General features: G+C 56.9%; 1 protein-coding gene across 1 annotated transcript in view; it reads left to right on the top strand.

Annotated features, from left to right (window-relative positions):
• LOC122172953 (uncharacterized) overlaps positions 1-17,721 on the top strand; it is a 33,529-nt gene extending 15,808 nt beyond the window's left edge. Inside the window, exon 3 of the mRNA XM_065575295.1 lies at positions 2,844-17,721. Coding sequence (XP_065431367.1) covers positions 2,844-10,259 — 7,416 coding nt within the window. The 3' untranslated portion in view covers positions 10,260-17,721. The remainder of the gene's footprint in view (positions 1-2,843) is intronic.
• The last annotated feature ends 6,328 nt before the right edge of the window (positions 17,722-24,049 follow it).

Here is a 24,049-nt window from a genome sequence, read left to right as displayed (position 1 = left end):
CTTTTAATTTCTGTTTAACTAACCCCCTCATTTTTGCATAGTTCCCCCTTTTTGAAATTAAATGCCACAGAGTTGGGCTGTTGAGATGTTCTTCCCACCACACAGACTAGTGAGAGACTCCCGGAGCTCAATCTCTTTCGCTTAACGAAGAGAAGGTTATGGGGTGACTCAGTCACAGTCTCTAAGTATCTACATGGGGGGCTGGGGAGGGGCTGCAGGGAGCTGAGCATCTTGCCCACCTCTGATGCCTGCAGCCCCTTTGTAATGTCAGGACCCACTTGGTCCTGGCCCTTTATGATGCTCATTGGAACAAAGCAGAATCCTGCCTCTATCCCAGATCAGCTGGGGAACTGGGCTCGCAGGTGGGAACCAGGGGAGACGGGGAGAGAAGAGGAAGCCAGAGCACATTGGGAAGCCCAAGGGCCTGGTCCCCATTCGACTCAGAACACCAGGGGCAGAAATCACCCCCCGCAAGGGTCAGACGCAGGGCCCACGGTGTGGAGATGCCCCAATGTCGCGGGGGGGAGGAGGGAATCTAGGATTGTTCCAATTACACTCGGGTGGGGAGCCCGGGGCGTGGCCGAAGGAGCCTGGAGTTCTCCAGCTGCAGGAGGTGGAGGAAAGCGTGGGCACACTTGGCACCAAGCTGGGCTGGGCGGGAGGCTGGCACTGCACGGCCTCAGTCTGGGTACCACGTAACTCTGCCACTTCCTTGGCTCCCGCAGGCTCTCCTGGTCAGCAGGCTCTGGCGGAGGGGGACGGAGGACAAGGGAGAAGGTAAGGCTCTGCCTCGCGCTCCCTGCCGGTTCCCGGGCTCAGAATCCCAGGGTCTCTCCCAAGCCCTCCACGCTAGCTCAGGGGTCCCACACGAGGCCCCCCCAGGCTTGGCCTGCCCCAGGGGATGAGAGTGGGAGCCAAGGTGCTGAGTGGTGCTGGAATAAGCTGACATGGTGCTTGTGATAATGCGGTTCTCGCGGAACCCAACTGAGAGCGCCAACTCAGGACAAAATTGCTCAAACAGGGCAGTTACAGCCCAAGGCTGGGGTTTTTCCACCTCTAAGGCAAACCAAACCAGCCAGACTAGGAGGACTTCGGTCTCATCCCACTGGCTAACCGCAAGTCTCACAAGCAATCTCCTAAGACACTCCAGTTTCCCAGTATTACCACCAGTGCCACACGTTATGGGGACAAATGGTTATGAAAACCAATACCCCAGTAAAAGAAAAAGGTTCTCCTGATCCCAAAGGACCAAGCCCCAGACCCAGGTCAATATACAAGTCAGATCTTACCCACAAATCACGCTGCTGCCAATCCTTTAGAATCTAAAATCTAAAGGTTTATTCATAAAAGGAAAAAGATAGAGATGAGAGTTAGAATTGGTTAAATGGAATCAATTACATACAGTAATGGCAAAGTTGGTTCAGGCTTGCAGCAGCGATGGAATAAACTGCAGGTTCAAATCAAGTCTCTGGAATACATCCCCAGCTGGGATGGGTCATTCAGTCCTTTGTTCAGAGCTTCAGCTTGTAGCAAAGTTCCTCCAGAAGTAAGAAGCAGGATTGAAGACAAGATGGAGATGAGGCATCAGCCTTATATAGTCTTTTCCAGGTGTAAGAACACCTCTTTGTTCTTACTGTGGAAAATTACAGCAAAATGGAGTCTGGAATCACATGGGCCAGTCCCTGCATACTTTGCTGAGTTACAAGGCATATCTGCCTTCTCTCAATGGGTCCATTGTATAGCTGATGGTCCTTAATGGGCCATCAAGCAGGCTAGGCAGAGCTCATCTCAGCTTGTCTGGGATGTCACCCAGAAGCATAGCATAAGTTTGCCATACAGACAGTATAGAGCCAATATTCATAACTTCAACTACAAAACTGATACACACATATAGACAGCATAATCATAACCAGCAAACCATAACCTTGTCCTAGACACCCCATTTGACCCCCTTTATACCAGATTTGGGTGCCACTACAGGACCTTGGTTGCAACAATGATCTATACGGTCCCAATTTATGTCAATAACGTCACAGTGCTAATGACCCGTCGTCTGGAGGCAAACCCTGATTGTCTGTTCCCCCTGGCTGGTTGTCCCCATGTCCTTCAGGGCTCCCTGCCCTTCCCAGGAGCCTCCGGAACAGGGCAGCTTTGCCAGCAGGAGGCACTGCCCCCTGCCCAGCAGATCTTGTCTCTTTATTTCACGCCGTCTACTCTGTCTTGGATAGGGGTGTGCATCGTACCAGGGCTTGCAAGACCAAGGCTGCTAGGTGCTGCCAGCCCCAGCATTTGCCAGAGAGTTTACCTGGGATACCGCACACTGGAGAGATCCATTTCTGCAGGATGGGGCACCGGCTGGGTTATTTGCAATAGGACGATCCGCTGTCTGGGTTTCTGATACTGGGACAGTGCCCTGGCCAGGTTCACAGCCCTGGCACGATGCCCTGGCCGGGTTCACAGCCCTGGCACGATGCCCTGGCTGGGTTCACAGCACTGGCAGTGTTTGAGAGGGGCCTGGCGTGGTGCCGGCGGAGTGTTTCATCGGCCCCGTGCGCTCACAAGCTCAGCATACCAGGCCTGGGGCCAGGGCACTGGAACGAGGGGGCCGGGGGGCCAAGCCCTCTGATTTTTGACTGGCTGTAAGGGCGAGGAACAGAAGGCAGAGGGTGCCGAGAAGAAAGGGCAAGCACGGGGCAGGGTCTTGGAGGGAAGCAGTGGCGGAGGAGTGGGGCTTGGGGTGAAGTGGCGGTGTGGGGCAGGGCCTTGTGGGGAATGGGTCACAGGAGGGCAGGGGCGCCTGGAGAAGGAGTGGCACAGGGGTAGGGCCTCAGGGTTAGGAGCAGGGTGGGAGTGGGGATTCGAGGTTGGGGCAGTACGAGTGGGCGGGGTCACGGTTCGGGAGCCCTTGGCCCCCGCTACGTTCAGGGAGCTTCCGTGGCTCCTGGCCCGGGGCACACAGCAGCTTCACGTTCCCGTCTCTCCTCAGAAGCCCTCTCTGCTGTTCTGTTTTAGGTGCAAAGAAGCATCGGGTGACGCAGCCGCGTGACCAGCTGTGCCGGGAACCCCCCAGCCGTGCTCGCCGAGCCGCCAGGCGCCGCTCCATCCGCCAGCTGCTGTGTGACGACGCAGACTGCGCCGTGTGCAACAAGGCAGCCCGGAAAGCTGAGCGGCTGGCGTACACCAACAGGGCCGGCGCGTGGGTCCCTGCCGGGACAGGGTCACCTCCCCCTCCCACCTCCTTGTCCGGCCACTACACACCATCCCGCATCAGCTGGGAGCCGGAGCAGAACATCGCACGGAGCCAGCAGGAGCAGTTCCTGCACAGCTGGGGGCTAGCTCAGAGCTCCTCTTCTCTCCAGTACGAGCCGCCCCTACTCGCTTGGGAGCTGAGAACTGGATCGAGCCAGCACGAGACATTTCTTCCCAGTCATGAGGAGTACCCCGGCCCCTCTCCTGCCCAGCACGAGCCCTTCCCTCCAAGCCAAGGGGAACGTGGCTGGGGAGGTAGTTTCCTGCGCAGGGGCAGAGCAAGGAGCCCCCAGGCCACTCCCCAGAAGCAGGCGCATCGCCCCGACTGGGTGCCGTTTCTGGCCAAGTCCCCAGGTGGGGCCAGGATGTCAGGGCGGGAGGCCAAACGGCAGCGAGACCGAGAAAGCGCGGCACCCAGGGCCGCAGGGAAAGCTCTCACGTCTCTGGCTGGGAGACCCCCGGTGCGGGTCAGTCCTGGAGCCCTGCGTGTGCCCAGAAGGATAGAATTGGCCGAAGCGGAGACCCCCTTCCTCCAGAGCGACGTCAGGGCGAGTCTCGAGCGGCACGTCCAGGTGAAGAGGCTGCAGCACGCCCTGGGGCTGCCCTGCACCCTGCAGAGCACTTTGAAGATCTTCATGCCCCCAGCACCGAAACCCACCGCACGCAGACCCTCGGGGGCAGGCAGCGTGGTGACGATACCACAGGCCCTGCCCTTCCTGAGCGTCGGTTCCAAGATGGAGCTGGAGTGGCATCTGCAAAGGATGGTGCATCTGAAGAGATGGGGGATGCCCAGAAGGATCCAGGAGTCCTTGAGGCTGCTGATGCCAGCCACATCTCCACACCGCCGGCTCGGCCCCCGGCCATCCGAGAGATGGGCTCCAAAGGGGCCAGGACCAGTGACGAGGGCAGCCCAGACGCCCGGCCTCAAAGCTAGAGCCTTAGCCCGGGCCTCCCAGGACCCCGCCAGAGCGTCCGAATCCGCGCCCGGCTCGCGCTGCTGCAGAGACACCCGGGAGCTGCAGGGACACATTGCCAGGAAGGGCATGGAAATCAGACTGGGCGCACTGCCCGCCGTGCTGAGGAGCTCTCAGAAAATGGCTGCCCTGGGGTGCAGAGACCTGCTCCTGCCTAAAGTGATCCCCCCAGGCCACAAGGCCCCCCTGGCCCGTCACCGGCTCTGCCCTCTGCTCAGCTGCAAGGCGGGCAGCGTGGAGCTCGACGTGAGGCACAAACACATCCAGTACTTCAGGGCTCTCCCCACCCTGTACGCGGAGTCCCTGGCCAAGATGGAGCCCGGCCCGCCCGTGCCACACGCTCCCCTGCTGCCCCACGGCACGGCCATCGAGTTCTGCCCCATGGAGACTCCCTTCGTAGCCCCTGAGGGCCGGGAGCTGCTGGAGAGGCATGTCCTGAGGAAGCGGCTGCAGCACGAATGGGGCCTGCCGGGCCTGATGCGGCGATCGCTGAGGTGTTTCATGCCACCCCCGCCCACACGCCCCAGGCCCAAGGGGAGAGTCCGGCTGGCAGCCATGGAGCTCCGTGTCAGCAGCGGGGCCCCTCCCATCCCTCTGGCCACCAAGAGGGATCTTGAAGCCCACATCCGGCGGAGGGTGGCCGAGAGGAGGTGGGGGCTCCCCAGGAGGGTGCGGGAGTCCCTGCGGGGCTTCATGCCCCCCACGACCGCAGCTCCAGGGACACATCCAGACACGCGAGGCAGAAGGGCCAGCCGACCTCTCTGGGGGCTGTCAGCGAGAAGGGCTCCAAGGGAATCACCCTCCAGGGGGGCACCCGTGGGCCCCGCAGCGGTGGCTGTCTCCTTAGCCGGGCCCATGGGAACCGCGTGGAGCCAGCAGCTCAGCCGGGACACGTGCCACCAGCTGCTGGAGAGACATGTGACCAGGAAAAACATAGAGATCCGCCTGGGCCTGATCCCCCGCAGGGCCCAACACTCGCAGGAAGCCGCCTGCCAGGCGGGAAAGCTCCCCTTGCCCAGGCTGATTCGGCCGGGCCAGAGATCCCTGGAGCAGCGGCCCCGGGAGCTGTTCTTCCTGGAGCAGGCGACGTCGGATCACCTGGAGCTCAACCTTCTCCACAAGCACCTGAGCTTCAGGTGGGGGCTGCCCACGCTCTACCGACAGTCCCTGGCCAAGCTGTTCCACGCAGGCCCCTCGTCCGCCCCGCCGCCCTCCAGCTCCCGCGCAGCTGGGACCGAGTTCACGGCGCAGGAGCTGCCCTTCCTCCCACCGGGAGCCCGGGAGGAGCTGGAGCTGCACGTCAGGACGAAGAGGCTGCAGCACGAGTGGGGGCTGCCTCTCATCGTCCAGAAATCCATGCGGGGCCTGATGGCGGCTCCCCCCCGCCCCGGCCAGCCCAAGGCCCCTCCGCCAGCCGACGGGGACGTGGCCGTTATTCAGGCCGAGCTGTCCTTCCTCAGCGAGGGCAGCAGACGAGAGCTGGAGCTCAGCCTCCGCAAGAGACTCATGCAGCGGCGCTGGGGGCTGCCCAGGAGGATCCAGGAGTCGGTGCGGCTGCTCCGACCTACCTCAGCGCGCGCGGAGCTTGAGCCCCACGGCCCCGCGGAAAAGGATGCAGAGGGGCCTTTCCTGCTGCCCTGGCACAAGAGCACCGTGCACCTGGAGCGGGGAGTGGAGAAAGCCAGGAGAGTGGTCGCTGCTCCCCGCCCGCGGCTCAGCCTGGGACGTGACGCTCAGGAGCGGCTGCAGCTCCACGTGGCAAAGAAATGTGTGGAGACCCGGCTGGGGGCCATCCCCGCTGCAGTGAGACGCTCCTGGCAAAGGCTGCATCTTGTGTCCCGGCTGCCCCTCCCCAAGCTGATCCCTGCTGGGGACAGGGCCCTGAAAGCCAGGAACCCCCTGCTTCCCTTCGTGCACCCGGAGGACATCTGCCACCTAGAGCTGAATGTGCAGCACAAACATCTCACGGCCCTGTGGGGCCTGGGCACTATCTACACCCAGTCCCTCAGCAGGATGGTTCCCAGGGCGCCCCGTGCGCCGGTTCCACCCCATGAGGCTGAAGTCGAGTTCCGGGCGCGGGAGGCTCTGTTCCTGGGCCCGGAGGCCAGAGAGGTCCTGGAGCTGCACGTCAGGAAGAAAAGGCTGCAGCACGAGTGGGGGCTGCCTCTCATCGTCCAGAAATCCATGCGGGGCCTAATGGCGGCTCCCCCTCGCCCCGGCCAGCCCAAGGCCCCTCCGCCGGCCGACGGGGACGTGACCTTTCTCCAGGCCGAGCTGTCCTTCCTCAGCGAGGGCAGCAGACGAGAGCTGGAGCTCAGCCTCCGCAAGAGACTCATGCACCGGCGCTGGGGGCTGCCCAGGAGGATCCAGGAGTCGGTGCGGCTGCTCCAACCTACTTCAGCGCGCGCGGAGCTTGAGCCCCACGGCCCTGCGGAAAAGGATGCAGAGGGACCTTTCCTGCTGCCCTGGCACAAGAGCACCGTGCACCTGGAGCGGAGCGTGGGGAAAGCCAGGAGAGTGGTTGCTGCTCCCTGCCCGCGGCTCAGCCTGGGACGTGACGCTCAGGAGCGGCTGCAGCTCCACGTGGCAAAGAAATGTGTGGAGACCCGGCTGGGGGCCATCCCCGCTGCAGTGAGACGCTCTTGGCAAAGGCTGCATCTCGTGTCCCGGCTGCCCCTCCCCAAGCTGATCCCTGCTGGGGACAGGGCCCCGAAAGCCAGGAACCCCCTGCTTCCCTTCGTACACCCGGAGGACGTCTGCCACCTAGAGCTGAATGTGCAGCACAAACATCTCACGGCCCTGTGGGGCCTGGGCACTCTCTACACCCAGTCCCTCAGCAGGATGGTTCCCAGGGCGCCCCGTGCGCCGGTTTCAGCCCGTGAGGCTGAAGTCGAGTTCCGGGCGCAGAAGGCTCTGTTCCTGGGCCCGGAGTCCAGAGAGGCCCTGGAGCTGCACGTTAGGAAGAAAAGGCTGCAGCACGAATGGGGCTTCCCCGCACTCATCCAACGGTCGCTCAGAGCCTTTATGCCGGAGCCCCCACTGCCGGGGCCGACCGCAGCCCGCCAGCGCGCCGAGCTGCACATCCTCGTCCTGGGGCAGCAGCCTTCGCTCATGGACGGGGACACCAGAGACCGCCTGGAGCGCCACCTCCGGAAGATGACGCTGCAGCGGAGGTGGGGGCTTCCCCGGAGGATCCAGGAGTCCTTGCGGCTGTTTTCTGCTTTTGCCCCGCCGGCTGGCGCGCAGCTTCCTGGGGCCGGTGGGGAACGGGGCATCGGGCAGAGCCGGCTCAGGCCCAGCCAGTCAGACGTCCACACAGGGAGCCGCTTGGCAGGAGACAGCAGAACCCATGGCCTTGCTGCTGAGCGGAGGGACGAGCTCCAGCGGCACCTCGCAAGGAAGTGCCTAGAGATCAGGCTGGGGGTGAGGCCGGCCCTGGTGGAGAGATCCCAGAGAGTGGCCACGGAGGGGGAGAGGATACCCCTCCCCAAGCTGATCTGCGCAGGCCAGAAGCCCCCCAAGGTCAGGGCCGGCTCCCTGCCCTGCCTGCCGCCCACGGCAGTGGATATTCTGGACATGAATGTGAGACACAAGCAGCTGGCGCATCTCTGGGGGCTGCCCACGCTGCAGGCAGCGTCTCTGCGGAGGATGATGCCGAAGGCTCCGGCTGTGCCACTGGGGAGCGCAGCGGGGAGGGCCTGGATGGAGAAGGGCCTGGCTGGACGCGTGGGGGCCGAGGAGCCGGAGAGGAACGGCTATGAAGAGCCGGTGTCCCTGACAGGAGCCGGCACAGTCGAGCTGCTGGTGCCCCACCCGGGGCCGCCTCTGGTCACAGCCAAGGCCAGGGACCGTCTGGAGAGCCACATGCTGAGGAAGAAGCTCCAGCGCGAGTGGGGCTTACCGCGCGTGGTGCAGAGATCACTGGGCGCGTTCACACCCCTGCCACCTGGGAGGGGGCTCCCGAGGCGGGGCCTGGCCCCAGCCAGAGAGAGCGTCGCCACGGGCAGCCTGCTCTTCCTGCGCACGGAAACCAGGGAGCGCCTGGAGTCGCACGTGAGGAAACTGGCCCTGGAGCGGAGATGGGGCCTGCCCAAGAGGATCCTGGAGTCCTTACGGATGTTCCTGCCATCTGTCCCACCAGGAGCAGAGCCCAGAGGCCAAACCCAGCCCCTGCTCTATGTCTGCCATACACCCCGCGAAGTTCCTACAGCCCTCTCCACGGGGCAATCGGGAGAGCTCCAGCCAGGCCCCGGGGAGCCCCTCACCCATCGGTCCCAGCACTGGCATGAAATGGGGGTAAAGGAGGGCAAAGCCAGCTGCCCTGAGGCAGTGCCCCAACATGTCATGGGGAGCAGCAGCAGGAGAAGCCAGGAGACCTCCCAGACGAGTGATGGGGAAGAGTCCCCCGGCTCCCCACACCGCTTCCCAGAGGACAAGGCAGAGCTGAAATCCACCCTGGACTTTCCCGGGAAGAAGGTGCTGGGAATTTCCCACCGGGCCCAGGGGTCCCAGAGACTGGCCTTTCGCCCGGCGGTCCACAAGCCTCACCCACAGCAGAGAGAGCAGAGCTCTGAGGAAAGTCCTGGGCACTGGAGGACCCATGATGGCGAAGGAGCTCCACGGCTGGTGGGGACCGGCAGGCGCTCCCAGAGCTCGTCCGTGGAGACAGCCGTTTGGAGTGAGAAGAGGATCTCACGGGAGCTGGAATCCAGCTTCAGGAGAATGGCCCGGAGCCGCAGCCGCCATGGCCCAGGGGGGAAGCAGCCTCTGTCTCTGGAAATCGTGGGCCACCTGGAAATGGACCATTGCACATGCTTGGACTGCCCGTGCTGGAAGCTAGAGGGGCGGGACGGCGCCCGCTCTCCGGGGACCAGCTCTCCGGTGTGGCAGACACAGCGTATCCGTGTAAGGGGGTCAGCAACTCTCCTAGGAGACGCGGCAGATCCAAACCCTCTGCATGCTGAGCCTGGATGGCAGGGGCAGGGCGCTCCCAGCGTGGCGAAAGATGAACCACCTGTCTCCTCTCCGTCGTCTCTGGCGGGCAGCGAGTCCAGGGCCTCCGACTGGTCTGCGGGAGAAAGCGCTCGCGCCTCCTCTCGCCCAGCGCCCGAGGGGCCCTCGCTGGCACGGGAGCATCTTGCTCCTCCGCGGGCCGCGGCACACCGGCTGGACATCCACCTGGCGCAGAAGGCCCTGGGCTCCTTCATCCTGCCGCCCTGCGTCATACACTCCCAGGCCGTCTATGCCGACATGGCAGCTGAGCGGCTGAGAGCCGCTGCCCAGGAACGCCGGCGGAAAATGAACATCCGGCTGCAGCGCAGGAGGAACCGGAAAAGCCAGCTGGGAGGGCCCCGTCAGGAAGCCCTGGGAGAAAGAGCCCGCCCCACGGGCACAGGAGAGCCGGGATTCCTGACAGCTGGAACAAACGTGAGGCAGACAGAGGCCCTGGTGCTGACTGAGGCACCGCCCAGGGCTGAACAGCCGCCCCGTGCACCTCCAGGGAGAGGGGCCGAGTCACCGTCCGTCCCCTGCAAGGGGAAGGGCCCCACCTTCAGGGGAATCATACTGGGCTTCCTTGAACGTGTCACTTCCAGGGCATCAGTGGGGGAGAGAGGACAGGTCGACAGGTCGGTGGCTGCACCGCGTGGAGCCCCGCCACCCCCTCGGAAACTCGCCCCGTCCCCCAAGAGTGTGAAGCTGTCCCCGTCATTCAACAGAGGAAATGCCACCGAGGACACATCCGGGACAGTCGGAGCGTCTAACCTGGAGCGCCGTGGACACCGGGCCGGGGTGGAAATGGAGCTTCTGCAGCCAGAGTCACGTCCTGGCAAGAGCGCAGGCCACATGTGCTGGTTCCATCAGCATCATGCTCACGCCCACCTTCGCCAGGTACACGGTAGAACGCCAGCGCTGCGCGGAGAGAACCTGTGTGCCCTGCGGGAGAGGATGCAGGCCCGGCGGAGGAAGCTGTCCCCGTCACTCAACAGCGCCGCCTCCGAAGAGGAGAGCCGCCTCCAGGCCTTGGACGAGAGTTAGGATTGGTTCGCTAATAAACCTCTATTTTGTGTGCAATCCGCAGGAGTGATCTGGGGCCCGACACAGCAGTAGGGGGGAAGGCAGGGTCTAGTGGCTGGCACTACTGTTGCCAGGTGTCCAGTTTTCGACAGGGACACTGGAGGCTCCGGTCCGCACCGTTGACCGGGCCGTTAAAAGTCCACTTGCCGGCGCAGCAGTTCCCTGCCTGCCATGGCTTCGTACGGCGCCCAGAAGTAGCGGTATGTCTCCCTTCCAGTTCCTACGCATAGGGGAAGCCAGGAGGCTCCGCACGCTGCCCCCACCCCCAGCGCCAGCTTCACAGCTCCCATTGGCCGCGGTTCCTGGCCAATAGGAGCTGCGGGGCAGTGTCTGTGGACAGGGCAGCGTGCAGAGCCCTCTGACCGTGCCTCTGCGTAGGAGGCGGAGAGGGAACATGCCACTGCTTTCGGGAGCTGTCTGAGGTAAGTGCCGCCTAGATCCTGCACACCGACCCCCTCCTGCGCCCCAACCCCTGCCCCAGCCCTGACCCCCTCCCACCCCCCAAGTCCCTCAGCCCCAACCTGGAGCCCCGTCCTGCACCACAAACCCCTCATCCCCAGCCTCACCCCAGAGCCTGCACCCCCAGCTGAAGTCCTCACCCCCTGCACCCCAACCCACTGCCTCACCCTGAACTCCTCATTTCTGGACCCACCCCAGAGCTGGCACTCCCTACCAGAGCCCTCACCCCCTCCTGCACACCAACCTCCAGAGCCAGCCCAGTGAAAATGAGTGTGTGAGTGAGGGTGGGGAGAGTGAACGACGGAGGGAGGGGGGATGGAGTGAGAGGGAGTGGGGCCTCTAAGAAGGGGCAGGGCAGGGGGCAGGGCAAGGGCTCAGTGGCTTGAGCATTGGTTTGCTAAACTCAGCGTTGTGAGTTCAATCCTTGTGGGGGCCATTTGGGGATTTAGTTGGGGATTGGTCCTGCTTTGAGCAGGGGGTTGGACTAAATGACCTCCTGAGGTCCCTTCCAACCCTGATATTCTATGATTCTAAGACTTGTTTGCTTACATCACAAGCCCTGAGCAAACATCTCCCCTTCTACCTCTAACAATGCAGACTTGCATTTCAAAGCTCTATTCATTTACATATTTTCCTGACCAGTCTCTAAAGTTCAGCCATGGGTCAGGTCAGTCTGTGAGTTAATTAACTCTTTCTGGCCCTGTCATCTTTCAATGAGATATTATATTATACTCATAACGTTACAGAGGGCCATCCCTTCCCCCTCCCACGTCCCCGGTTCTTGTCACGCACACAGCAAGCAGTATAGGACCAGAAGTCCGAAGCGCAGACAGTCCGATGTTTATTGGGGTTAGTTTCCAAACAAGGATATTTCGAAGCCCTTCACACCAGTGGGGCTTATCTCTGTACGCCAATAGAGTCTGTTCCGCAGTGTTCCCTTCCCAGCTCCGACCCCGTTAGCAAACCTGATTACAATTTCCCTTCCCCCCACTTCCTATTTGACTCTAGTTTATATAGTAATGTTCTCAGCTATACCTTAACCAATCATTTTACTGAAATTTAACTAGCCAATCCTAACATACTGTAACATAATTCTCTAACCAATTATATCCCACTACCCTAATTAACTTACACCTAGCAAACTTAATTATACAGCAGACAGAAACAATTAGAACACCAGGCAGATTAACAATAGAAAAGTGGGGGCCATAAAGATAAAACAATACAGGAATGAGGGCTTCACAACCACACTCATTGAGAAGTGATTTCTTGCCAGCCAGGATGCTATTGAACTAAGTTTTCTGGAACCATCTTAAGAGCTGTTTCTTTCTCTGGGGGTGATGGGCACTATCAGGACCGGATCATCTTCCTAAGAGCCCCAGAGCAGCTTATCTCAGTGTGACGGGTTTGGGAGGTGAGGATGTGACCGTTCACTTCCCAGGTTATGGCCACCCCACTGCTTAGCCGAAGGCCTTAGCCTAAGAACGAGGCCTCAGACTGTCCTAGTGAGCGAAGGCCCAGACATAGGCGGACTGTGATTTTGATTCTTTGTTTTATACCCCTGTAACTAGCTAAGTGATAAAAATACACCTCAGTTCTTAAAGTCTAGGCCTCTGCAGGCTGCCTGAATATCTATATTCTAACCACCCCCCTGCCTGAGGGGGCAGGGATTGGAGTAAGGGTCTCCCACGCACATGCCCACCAGCCACCAAGCTGTGGGATGTTGTGATGTGCGTGTGACTCCCTCAGGCTCTCCTATGGAAGCTGACCCACTGGGGATAAACAATGAGAGCCGAGGGCTGGTCCTGGGGTCTCCCCTGTCCCGGTCTGTAGAGCCATTCTCACGCTCTCTCTGGCCCAGGGGCGAGGTCAGTGTCTAACCAGAGGGGAACAGCTTCAGCAGGAGAATTGGCCAAGTTCCCCCTCCCAGCTCAGCTGGAGCAGCTCCCCTGGGATTGGGGTGGGGAACCTGCCCCACATGAGCCCATCGGGGCTCAGGAGGTGTCGGATGAGAGGGCGGAGGTGGGGTATTGGCAGTCCAGGTGCCAGCGGCAGCATGGCTCCGAACTTTGCTCAGGAGCAGCTCTGGGCTCTCCCTGGTCCCCAGACAGACGCCTCCTGGTTGGGGACAGACTCACACCTGCCTTTCGTGCGGCCATCAAATTTCTCTTCTGCACAAAACGCTTTGGAGAACCCCCCTCGCCTGGGCCTCTGGCAAAGCTGCTGCCCAGGAAATGTGCGTCCACTCACCGTGGGAGATGCCCTTCCAAAGTCACCCAAGTCAGGGGCCAGCTTGCTCCAGCTCTCAGGCATGTCCAGCCTCCTGCCCCCTCCCCGCTGGTTTTGGCCTCTGGACCCTTCCGTGCCATTTCACTGGAGCTGGGCTGCGCTAGCCACATGCACAAAGGACAAACCTTGGGAGCAAGCGCATCTCACAGCAGGACCAGGAGGTGTAGCCCCATCCTGGCTTAGGAGATGGGGAGTGAGGGGGGTTGCATATCACACACCCTGGTGCCCCAGATTTTGCAGCTCTCTCCCACTGCAAATACCTGATCAAGGAGAGAAGTGGTAGCACCTGCTCCTGGAATCCACTGCAGTTCAGCAGAAGCGCCAGTAGGTGGTGCTGCGACACAACCCCACCTGCGCTGTAACCTGCCCTGTCCGTCTCAGCACGAAGTTGCTGCTGGGAGCAGGGTGTGAAAGGTGAGCCAGGGGGTCTGTGCGCCACGGTGCGTCTATCCCCCAGCAGCCCTGGCCCCATCCCTTTCCCCCACGCTGGGCACGCTGCGGGCTGACGCTTGGGAGGGCCCAGGCTGCTTCTGCTGCGTGTGCTGCCCTGCACCCCCAGGAGTGCTCAGCACCGTGCACCTTGATCCTGTCCACCATGTAACCAGAGCTGGGGATGCCGCAGTCTGGCCAGGGGGGTCCATGCAGAACAGTCTCCAGCAGTGGGTCTCAGCCTTTGTGGACCCATCTGTAAAGGTTTATGGCCTGTCAGAACCCAGTACCTAGTCTGCGGGTGGAGGCCCTGAGGAGGTTTCGGTTGGATCCTGCCCCCAGCGGCATTGGGTCCTGCCTGGCACTCACCCCACAGTGCTGGCCTCTGCAGCTCCTGTGCTGAGGGGCTGGCTGGGCTTGGGTGCAACCTCCAGGGTGCAGCATGGCTCAGGTTTGGCCCCGCCCCCCTGACTGGACCAAATCTGTGTGAGTGCAGCTGTGACCTGGCTCCTGGGGCTGCAGAGCCACTCGCTGAGACTTGGCCTGCCCGGACTCATGACGGCCGGGCCAAGCCTGAGTGGCGCTGGGACCCAGGGGTTGCAGTGCCTGGAGCAGGGAGGTGAGCCCAGCCAGCCCCGTGGGACAGGAGCCGCAGGAGCTGCCGAGTGACCCCTTGAACCATTCTGGGGACCCAATTTTGGGTCCCGCCCCCTGGGTTGAGAAACCCTGGTCTATGGGACCTGCCCCTAAGCTGCAATCACTGCAAGGGCTGGATTAAAACGAATGCGGCATCGCACCGCAGATCAAATGCATCTGGGAGGCGTTTAGCGCTGATGGTGACGGGGCTGTAGAAATCCTTAGGCAGATGGATAGGCAGGGACATGCAGCCATGGGGTAGATGTATTTATAATGCAACGTCTCTGAATGGGCCGGGGGTGATGGGAGTGGTGCCTGTGTCCGGATCTAAGGGTACATCTACACTACAGGGGGGAGTCGATTTAAGATACGCAAATTCAGCTACGTGAATAGCGTAGCTGAATTCGACGTATCACAGCCGACTTACCCCGCTGTGAGGACGGTGGCAAAATCGACTTCTGCGGCTTTCTGTCGACGGCGCTTACTCCCACCTCCGCTGGTGGAGTAAGAGCGTCGATTCGGGGATCGATTTCTACCCGCCGATTCAGGCGGGTAGTGTAGACCTAGCCTAAGAGCATGCGCCAGAGATGAAGAAATGACGTATTGTGCTTTTCAAATCTGGGGACTTGTAAGAGATCTTGTGATTCGGGGTCCTGGCTCGCGGTTTGTGAATACTTGGGGTCAGCAGCACTGAATAGCGCAGTGCGAAGGAAGCAGTTCCCCGGCCCGGGGAAATTGCCCTCCCCTCGCAGGCTGAGGGTCGCCAGCGTTTGTCCCTGGGGAGGTATCTGGCATGTTCTAACAGCGTGCCACAGTGGTGGGGATGGAGAACCACGGCCACTGGGAGCTGCAGGGGGCAGGGGGTGTGTGCCTGCAGACAATCAACATCAGCAAAATGTCTTGCAGCCTGCATTCAGATTACCCGGATGGGTAAAGAACAGAATTATCAGACACATAGAAGAGCATGATTTGTTGGGGAAGACTCAACATGGTTTTTGTAAAGGGAAATCATGCCCCACTAATCTACTAGAATTCTTTGAAGGGGTCAACAAGTATGTGGACAAGGAGGTGTAACAATGCGGTTCTGGCGGGACCCAACTGAGAGTGCCAATTCAGGATAAATCGCTTAAAACAGGGCAGTTACAGCCCCAGCCTGGGGTTTTTCCACCTCTAAGGCAAACCAAACCAGCCAGACTAAGAGGACTTTGGTCTCACCCCACTGGCTAACCACAAGTCACACAAGCAATTCCCTAAGACACTCCAGTTTCCCAGTATCACCACCAGTGCCACTCGTCATGGGGACAAATGGTTATGAAAACCAATACCCCAATAAAAGGAAAAAGGTTGTCCTGATCCCAAAGGACCAAGCTCCAGACCCAGGTCAATATACAAATCAGATCTTACCCACAAATCACGCTGTTGCCAATCCTTTAGAATCTAAAAGCTAAAGGTTTATTCATAAAAGGAAAAAGATATAGATAATAAATAAATGGAGATATCCTATCTCCTAGAATGGACCTTGAAAGGTCATGGAGTCCAGCCCCCTGCCTCCACTAGGAGGACCAAGTACTGATTTTGCCCCAGATCCCTAAGTGGCCTTCTCAAGGATTGAACTCACAACCCTGGCTTTAGCAGGCCAATGCTCAAACCACTGAGCTATCCCTCCCCCCTCATATCGATGAAAGTTAGAATTGGTTAAATGGAATCAATGACATACAGTAATGGCAAAGTTCTTGGTTCAAGCTTGCAGCAGCAATAGAATAAACTGCAGGTTCAAATCAAGTCTCTGGAACATCCCCAGCTGGGATGGGTCATTCAGTCCTTTGTTCAGAGCTTTAGTTTGTAGCAAAGTCCCTCCAGAGGTAAGAAGCAGGATTGAAGACAAGATGGAGATGAGGCATCAGCCTTATATAGTCTTTTCCAGGTGTAAGAACATCTCTTTGTTCTTACTGTGGAAAATTACAGCAAAATGGAGTCTGGAGTCACATGGGCCAGTCCCTGCATACTTTGCTGAGTCTCAAGGCATATTTGCCTTCTCTCAATGGGTCCATTGTATAGCTGATGGTCCTTAATGGGCCATCAAGCAGGCTAGGCAGAGCTAACACCAGCTTGTCTGGGTGTCACCCAGAAGCATAGTGTAAGTTTGAAATACAGACAGTATGGAGCCAATATTCATAACTTCAACTACAAAACTGATACACACATATAGACAGGATAATCATAACCAGCAAACCATAACCTTGTCTTAGACACCCCATTTGACCCCCGCCCCTTATACAAGATTTGGTGCCACTACAGGACCTTGTTCTATGCAACCATATTCTATATAGTCCCAGATTATGTCAATAACGTCACAGAGGATCCAGTGGATATAGTTGGATGTAGTTGGACTTTCAGAAAACCTTTGACAAGGTCTCTCACCAAAGCCTCTTAAGCAAAGTAAGCAGTCATGGGATAAGAGGGAAGGTCCTCTCATAGGTCAGTGACTGGTTAAAAGATAGGAAACAAAGGGTAGCAATAAACGGTCAGTTTTCAGAATGGAGAGAGGTAAATAGCAGGGACCAGTGCTGTTCAACATAGTCATAAATGATCTGGAAAAAGGGGTAAACAGTGAGGTAGCAAAATTTGGAGATGATACAAAACTACTCAAGATAGTTAAGTTCAAAGTAGACCGCAAAGAGTTACAAAGAGACCTTACAAAACTGTGTGACTGGGCAACAAACTGGCAGATGAAATTCAATGTTGATAAATGCAAAGTAAAGCACATTGGAAAACATAATCTCAACTATACATATAAAATGATAGCTTCTAAATTAGCTGTTATCACTCAAGAAAGATCTTGGAGTTGCTAGGCCGAAGAAAATGGAGTATAGAACAGGTTGTTTGGCCAGCTTAGCCAGAGTTAGGCTAACAGTAGTTGCTGGGCCATTCCTGTCTCTCGGTGAAACATGAAGACATGCTTGCTTGGGCTTCAAAGAATAAGATAAGAGGGGGGGCTGCATTCTTGTACCAGATGTACCAGGAACAGTTCGCTTGGGCAAATGGAGACTTGCTGTCTCCACTCCCTGTTCTGGTTTTCGTCTGTTCTTAACTCCCTCCTGTCTTTTGGTTACTGATGCATGAAAACAAAGCTGATAAAAAGTTGCTGGGGCATCACGAATTGTTTGTAGTGTCAAGAAGATAGATATGCATGAATATTAGAAGCTTTTAACTAATAAAGGTGGACTGGGTTGGTTTAACTATGACGCGACGGAACGGTCTATATAATCTCACTGGATTATTGTAATCGGGGCTGGTTCTCTCTGGAGATGGGCTGCTTTCTATTGTTGTGTGCACTCCTCAATAAAGAGCTTGTGTTTGGACCTTGCTGGTGTTGCCTGTCTCTTTGCGGTCAGCCAATGAACCGTGCTGTCTGTGTTCGAGTCCCCGACAAAGTCATTGTGGATAGTTCTCTGAAAACACCCTCTCCGTGTGCAGCGGCAGTCAAAAAAGCAAACAGAATGTTGGGAATCATTAAGAAAGGGTTAGATAATAGGACAGAAAATATCATATTGCCTCTATATAAATCCATGGTACGCCCATATCTTGAATACTGCGTGAAGATGTGGTCGCCCCATCTGAAAAAAGATATATTGGAATTGGAAAAGGTTCAGAAAAGGGCAAGAAAAATGATTGGGGTATGGAACGGCTTCCATATGAGACGAGATTAATTAATAAGCCTGGGACCTTTCAGCTTGGAAAAGAGACGACTAAGGGGCGATAGGATAGAGGTCTATAAAATCATAATTGCTGAGAAGAAAGTAAATCAAGAAGTGTTATTTACTTCTCATAACACAAGAACTAGGGGCCATCAAATGAAATTAATTGGCAGCAGGTTTAAAACAAACAAAAGGAAGTATTTTTTCATACAACACACAGTCAACCTGTGGAACTCCTTTCCAGGGGCTGTTGTGAAGGCCAAGACTATGATAGGACAAACAGCAGCGTTAACCCATTCTCTTCTGATCACCAGTCTGCAAACACACTGTCAGAGAGCCCTTATGCTTATAGGAACTTTTTAATTTTAAGAATAACTGAAATGTACAAACATGAAGAAATGGAACTGTGCACCAACGTTGGGTGGACCAGCATTCAACAGTGTTACAGCAGGTGACAGCTGTACGATGTTAACCCTCGCCCTTTAGTTCAAAAGGTGGCTTTTCTCGCCTTTGCCCTCGGGAACTGTAGCAAAGAGAGAGAGGCAACGACTAGCCAATTCATTTTCAAGTGATAAAATAGCAAGCCATGTCAGTCGCTCGCCAGCCGCCATCAATCAAAGATATGTTTTAATGAGCCTGAGCTTCAAAAAGGTGTGCTCACCACTCACGACCAGAGATGTCCCTTGGGTAGGGAGAATCGGGGCAACCGCTCCAGGCCCCACACTTTGTGTGGGCCCCACAGACCAGTGTGATAGGCTGGTGTGGTCGGTCCCGGAAGACAAATCCGTCACTTCCACCCTGGGCCCCGCAGCCCGCTAGGGATGGCCCTGCTCACGACTGTGACTGGCAGCGTGAGCAGAATCCTCAAAGCTCTCCACACATTAGAACAGAATTTCGTGCCAAACCACAATTGAGACCAGAAATTTGAAGTCAGTGATCTGATTTGCCAAGCTTTGCACCTCGTGTCCGATTGTGGCCTCAGGTTTACTCAACTGCACCAGTTCCATCTGGGCATTGTAAACCTCAGTCACTTGGTATCTCACTAGCCTTATGCTCACTCTTCAAGTCTTCAACACACGTACACTTTCACAATTACACAATAAAACAAGGTTCACAGTATTGCATCTGGTCTCTCACTTCATTTCGTTTGTATATCTCAGTGGTCTCCAAAGTGGGGTGCGCAAGAGGATCCTTCAGGGTGTGTGGCAGGAGGAGCGCTTTTTTTTTTTTGGCGCTTCGTCAGGCAGGAGTCCAAGCTTATTTTTTTTTGCTTCGGCGCGGCAGGGGGTGTGTGCTCAAAATTTTTTTACTGATAGGGGTGCGTGATCAAAAAAGTTTGGAAACCACTGGTATATCTCGCTGACTGACTGGCGATGCCCCACCCTTATCTACACGCGAGGGCCTGGATGACAACATTCTAGGAGGTTCAAAGAAAATGTCGTTCTCAGAAAGTCTGGAAGGTTCCATGAGATTCTACAAAGGTCCAGAACATTCTAGGAGGTTAGTGAAAAATGATCCCACATACAGAATGCCTGAAACATTTTACTTCCAACATTCTATTTTCCCTTTTGTGGCTAACAACAAAAACAGCACCCCGAACCCAACGCTCCCCCAAGCCCGGCGCCCCTGGTGGTCTCCTGGGTCACCTGTCCCTAAATCCAGAGCTGGACATGGTTACTTTGACTCGGGTCTGTGCACTATAGTGTGGACACCAGAGCCATAGGTTTGAGCACAGGTTAGAAAAGTCTTAACGTAGGGTTTGAATACCAGCTCAGGGCCGGCTCTAGGCACCAGCAAAACAAGCAGGTGCTTGGGGCGGCACATTGGCAGGGGGCGGCATTCGGGCCATCCTTTTTTTTTTTTACTCGCTTCCTCCCATCTCACAACCCTGCAGAAGCGGAGCCACAGAGCAGCTAGGGATCCAGCGTGGGGGCTGAGAACCCACAGGACCCTGGGAGCTGTAGTTCCTTGGCCAGCTCCCTGCCTAGAGAGCCAGCCCTGGAGCAGGGAAAGAACTACCTTTCCCAGCAATCCCTTGGCAGCTATCAACAGGAAAGGGAGGGGGAGGGAGTGAGGTAGCTGAGCCATGCTGCAGCTTGCTGTGAGTCGAAAGGGGTGGCACTGTGAATGGGGAACAAGTGTGCCCAAGGAGTAGAAGGCTTTGCCCCAGATATCCCCTTCAGAAGACTTCCCCAGACTGGATTAGGGATACTGGTGTGACCTCCCCTTGCAGCCCCCAAAGAAGGAATTGGGGGGGACTAAATGGACGGTGCCCCTCTCTATCTGAAGCTTAGCAAGGGAGGTACGTGGATCCCACTAGAATTTAAGGGCTTGTCTATACTTACCGCGCTGGTTCGGCGGCAGGCAATCGAACTTCTGGGTTCGATTTATCGCGTCTAGTCTGGACGCGATAAATCGAACTCAGAAGTGCTCCCCGTCGACTCCAGTAATCCTGCTCGCCGAGAGGAGTACGCGGAGTCGACGGGGGAGCCTGCCTGCCGGGTCTGGACGGCGGTAAGTTCGAACTAAGGTACGTCGACTTCAGCTACGTTATTCACGTAGCTGAAGTTGCGTACCTTAGTTCGATTTGGGGGTTTAGTGTAGACCAAGCCTAAAATGAAAAGTAAGGGAGGGGAGGCTCTGGACCTGGGCAGCTTTAGATACAGTACCAGGCACTTAGGAGGATTTCCACTTCTGAGCCATGGAAGCAGAAATTGACTTTTCCTTTCCAGATTTAGCTAATATTCAGAAAGGGAATCTAGCACCTGCCTTCCAGATTTGAACACCCTCAAAATTCAGGAGTGCTCAAGCTCAATTCGGGCAGCTGTTACTTCATTTCTCCCAAATCAAATATACTGAGCCACTGTAACTTGCTGTAGGAAAAGTAGGATAAAATTGAGCAAGAAGTGTTTTTGGGACTGGAATTGCTATTTTCAACAGCCATTGCCTTTTTTTTTCTTTTCTTTAGTTTTATTTGTTTAAAAGGAAGACAGTGATATTGCATTGGCAAATTCCCCATAGAAAGAAAGATTGGAACAAAAGAATAATAAAGGCACCTCAACTTATAATATGCATCCAGATATCCTCCAATCACACAAGCTGAAAACTGTTCCACTTTACTGCAGTTCTGTAACCATATGGGAACCAATCCTGTCTGTGTTCTGTGCACATCCAAAATTCTTGCTGAATGACCTGCCCTGGGAGCGAGTTACCAGTGACCCAGGGCTAGGACAGCAGGAGGGTGCAGGTTGGGGGGAGAGCCCAGGGCTGGGGCAGCAGGGGGGTGGGGGGCACTGGTGGAGGGGAAAATGGGGAGCCCAGCTCTGGGGTGGCAGGGGGTGGGGAGAGAACCCAGGGCTGGGGCAGCAGGGGAGTGCGGGGGGGAGCCCAGGGCTGGGGTGGGGGGCAGCCAAATGCTTTTTTTTGCTTGGGGCAGCAAAAAACCTAGAGCCGGCCCTGTAGATGCTCCAGCCCAGGGTTCTCTAACACGGGTCAACTGACTCAAGTCCCACTAACCCTGGGCTTACAGGGCAGTGTAGACATACCCTAAAGTCCAAATTGCCCCTCCCATGGTCTCTGAGTCCCAAAACAAGGTGCCTCCTGCCTCTTGCAGTGTGAGCTGAGAGTGGCAAGCCCCGGTTTTAGCTGTGTTGCTCTGGCCGCCGGGCTGGTCCGGGCTCCTCCACTACATCTGGGCTGGTCTCCCAGCCGAGCTGTGAATGTGCCCTGGCCAGCTCTCTGGGCCAATCCCTTAGCGCCTGCCCCCCGAACTTCAGGCTGTGTCAGGGCCTCTTTATTACAACAGCAGCAACAGCAACATGTGTTCTCCATAAGCCACATGGTCCTTCTCTCTCCACGCCCCAGAGGTGAGCAACAAAGATGACCAAAGGGATGGAATACAAGCCATATGAGCAAAAGCTGAAGGAACTGTGTACGTTTAGTTTGGAAAGAGGAGACTTAGGGGGGACAGGACCAGCGTTCCCTCTAATTTTATACGTCCATGTGCAGAATAAATTTTATTATGTGTGACACATCACCTCCATATTGGTGAACATAACAAACTACATGTGGTGGGGCTGGGGATGAGGGGTTTGGGGTATGGGAGGGGGCTCAGAGCTGGGGCAGAGGGTTGCGGTGCGGGCTCTGGGGTGGGGCTGGGGATGATGGATGTGGGGTGCAGGCTATAGGGTGGGGCTGGGGATGAGGGGTTTGGCCTTTCCCTGCCACAACCCTGAGCCCCTGAGTGGGGCTGTGGCCACACAGCTTAGAGGGAATTTAGGACATGATAGGGGTCTTCAGATACTTGACAGGCTGCCATAAAAAGATGGGGAAAAGTTGTTCTCTCTTGGCACAGAGGGCAGGACAGGAAACAGTGGGTTCAAACTACGGCAGAGCAGATTTGGATTAAATCTCAGGAAAATATTTCCTCCCTGTAAGAACAGGAGGACAATGGAGCAGATGCCTTGGGAGGTCGTGGAAGCTACTTCACTGGAGGTTTTCCAAAAGAGGCTGGAACCATCTGTCCTGGACGGTTTAGACACAGCGAACCCTGCATCTTGGCAGGGGGCTAGACCAGCTGACCCTTGCGGTCCCTTCTCACCCGGAGGGTCTATGATTCTACGATTGTCAGACAATTCCAGCATTGCATCGTGGAGGGGAGGGACGCGGTAGTTTTCCGTGGGTCCCTTCACGGGGAGCTCAGGACATTATCAATTGTTCTGGAAACCTTTCTGCAGAGACAAATGGAGCCGAAGCGGCCCAGAGCTTCAGCTCAAAGTGCTTAGCTGCCCCAGCCTGGAGGGGTTCCTCTTTCATCCATATTACCAACATGCCTGACAATAGAAACGATGGTAGGCAGCTCTCCTGAGCCCCCATTCTCAAGGAACATCAGTTGTCCCAACCTGGATTGACAGGAGCGTCCCATCATGTTACCATCCATCAAAAATGAAACATGCGGTTGGACGGACAGTAGAAAACCAGTGGGGACAATAATGACATCAGGGAAGACAGGCTCTGAGTGCCTTGGGTTACTCTCATTCAAAAATCAGAAAGGCGGAGTCCCGCTGTGCTGGATGACACAGGGGAAAGGGCTCTTGGTGGGGTGTGCGTTGGGGGGGCTAGTGTAGCCCCATGCTGTCCGTTACAGTCACCTTCTAAGGCACCGCCCGTCCGTTTATCCTCTTAGCATGTGTCTCTCTGTGTGTCGCTGTTCGGGGCTGATTGAGCAGCAGGACACGGCCCTGAATGGTGTATAACTGCCCAGCCCCCAGACAGGAATCCCGGCACCATTCCTGCCCTGCTCCCCGGCAGGCACTGATGGACGGTAGCGCGTTATAGGATCCTCTTGACTTCCCCACTCACCCCGTCTCAGCTCCACTGCCCCCTTCCCCCGTTCTGCCTGCTCACTCGTGAGGGGGGTCATGGCTGCACAGCGCCTGCTTCCATCCCACGGTTCGGGGGCTATGTTGGTCCGGATCACAGCATTGTCCAGGTGGAAACAGAGTGGCACCGCCCAGTCCCAGTCCCTGGGGGGCAGCAGGGCTGATACTCCAGGGGGCCAAACAGCCACGGACCATGGGGTGCAGCGGCTCGGAGCATGAACAGCCATGAACCCTCCAGCCACCTGGGAACCACCTCAGCTTGGCGTCGGCCCCTTCTCCTCGCCCATCCCCGGCAGCTCTGCTTTGGCCTCTGTCACCTGCCAGAGTCGTTGGGCTCCTCCGTCCCTGGGCGGGGGCCATCGCCGGACACCACCCCACCAGCAGGGGGGCTGGGGCCAGCTGCTGGCACAGGACTCCTCATCACTGTCCCCTTCCCAGGTGTACATGGCGGTGCTGGGTGCCTTGCGGCTGAGGGGGAGGGGGGCGGCTGAACCTTTAAATTGTGTCCTCCCACTAGCAACATGTGCAGTTTGAGGGGAAATGCCCCCATGCCCCCTGGTACTATGGGGAAAAGGCCTCAGCCAGGGGTGGGGAGCCACGGCGGAGCTATGTCGTGGATGCCGAGGGACCATTTTTCTTTATGCTACTCCACAGAGTGCCAGAAATCAGAAGTTTTCCAGGGAAAATGGGCCATAGGATCTCTGCAGCGATATCTATGGGTGGTGATTCAAACTACCTGGAATTGTTGATAAATTGTATCGTTTGACCACACTTTGGTTCAGTATTTTGTTATGAAATATACTCAAGATCCCAATTAACCAGTGTCAGGCAGGTTGATTAATATGGCGCAGGAAAAAGG

The sequence above is a fragment of the Chrysemys picta genome, chromosome 1 (assembly GCF_011386835.1).
Source record: "Chrysemys picta bellii isolate R12L10 chromosome 1, ASM1138683v2, whole genome shotgun sequence".
Taxonomy (NCBI): domain Eukaryota; kingdom Metazoa; phylum Chordata; order Testudines; family Emydidae; genus Chrysemys; species Chrysemys picta.
This window is presented reverse-complemented; position numbering and strand designations above follow the sequence as displayed.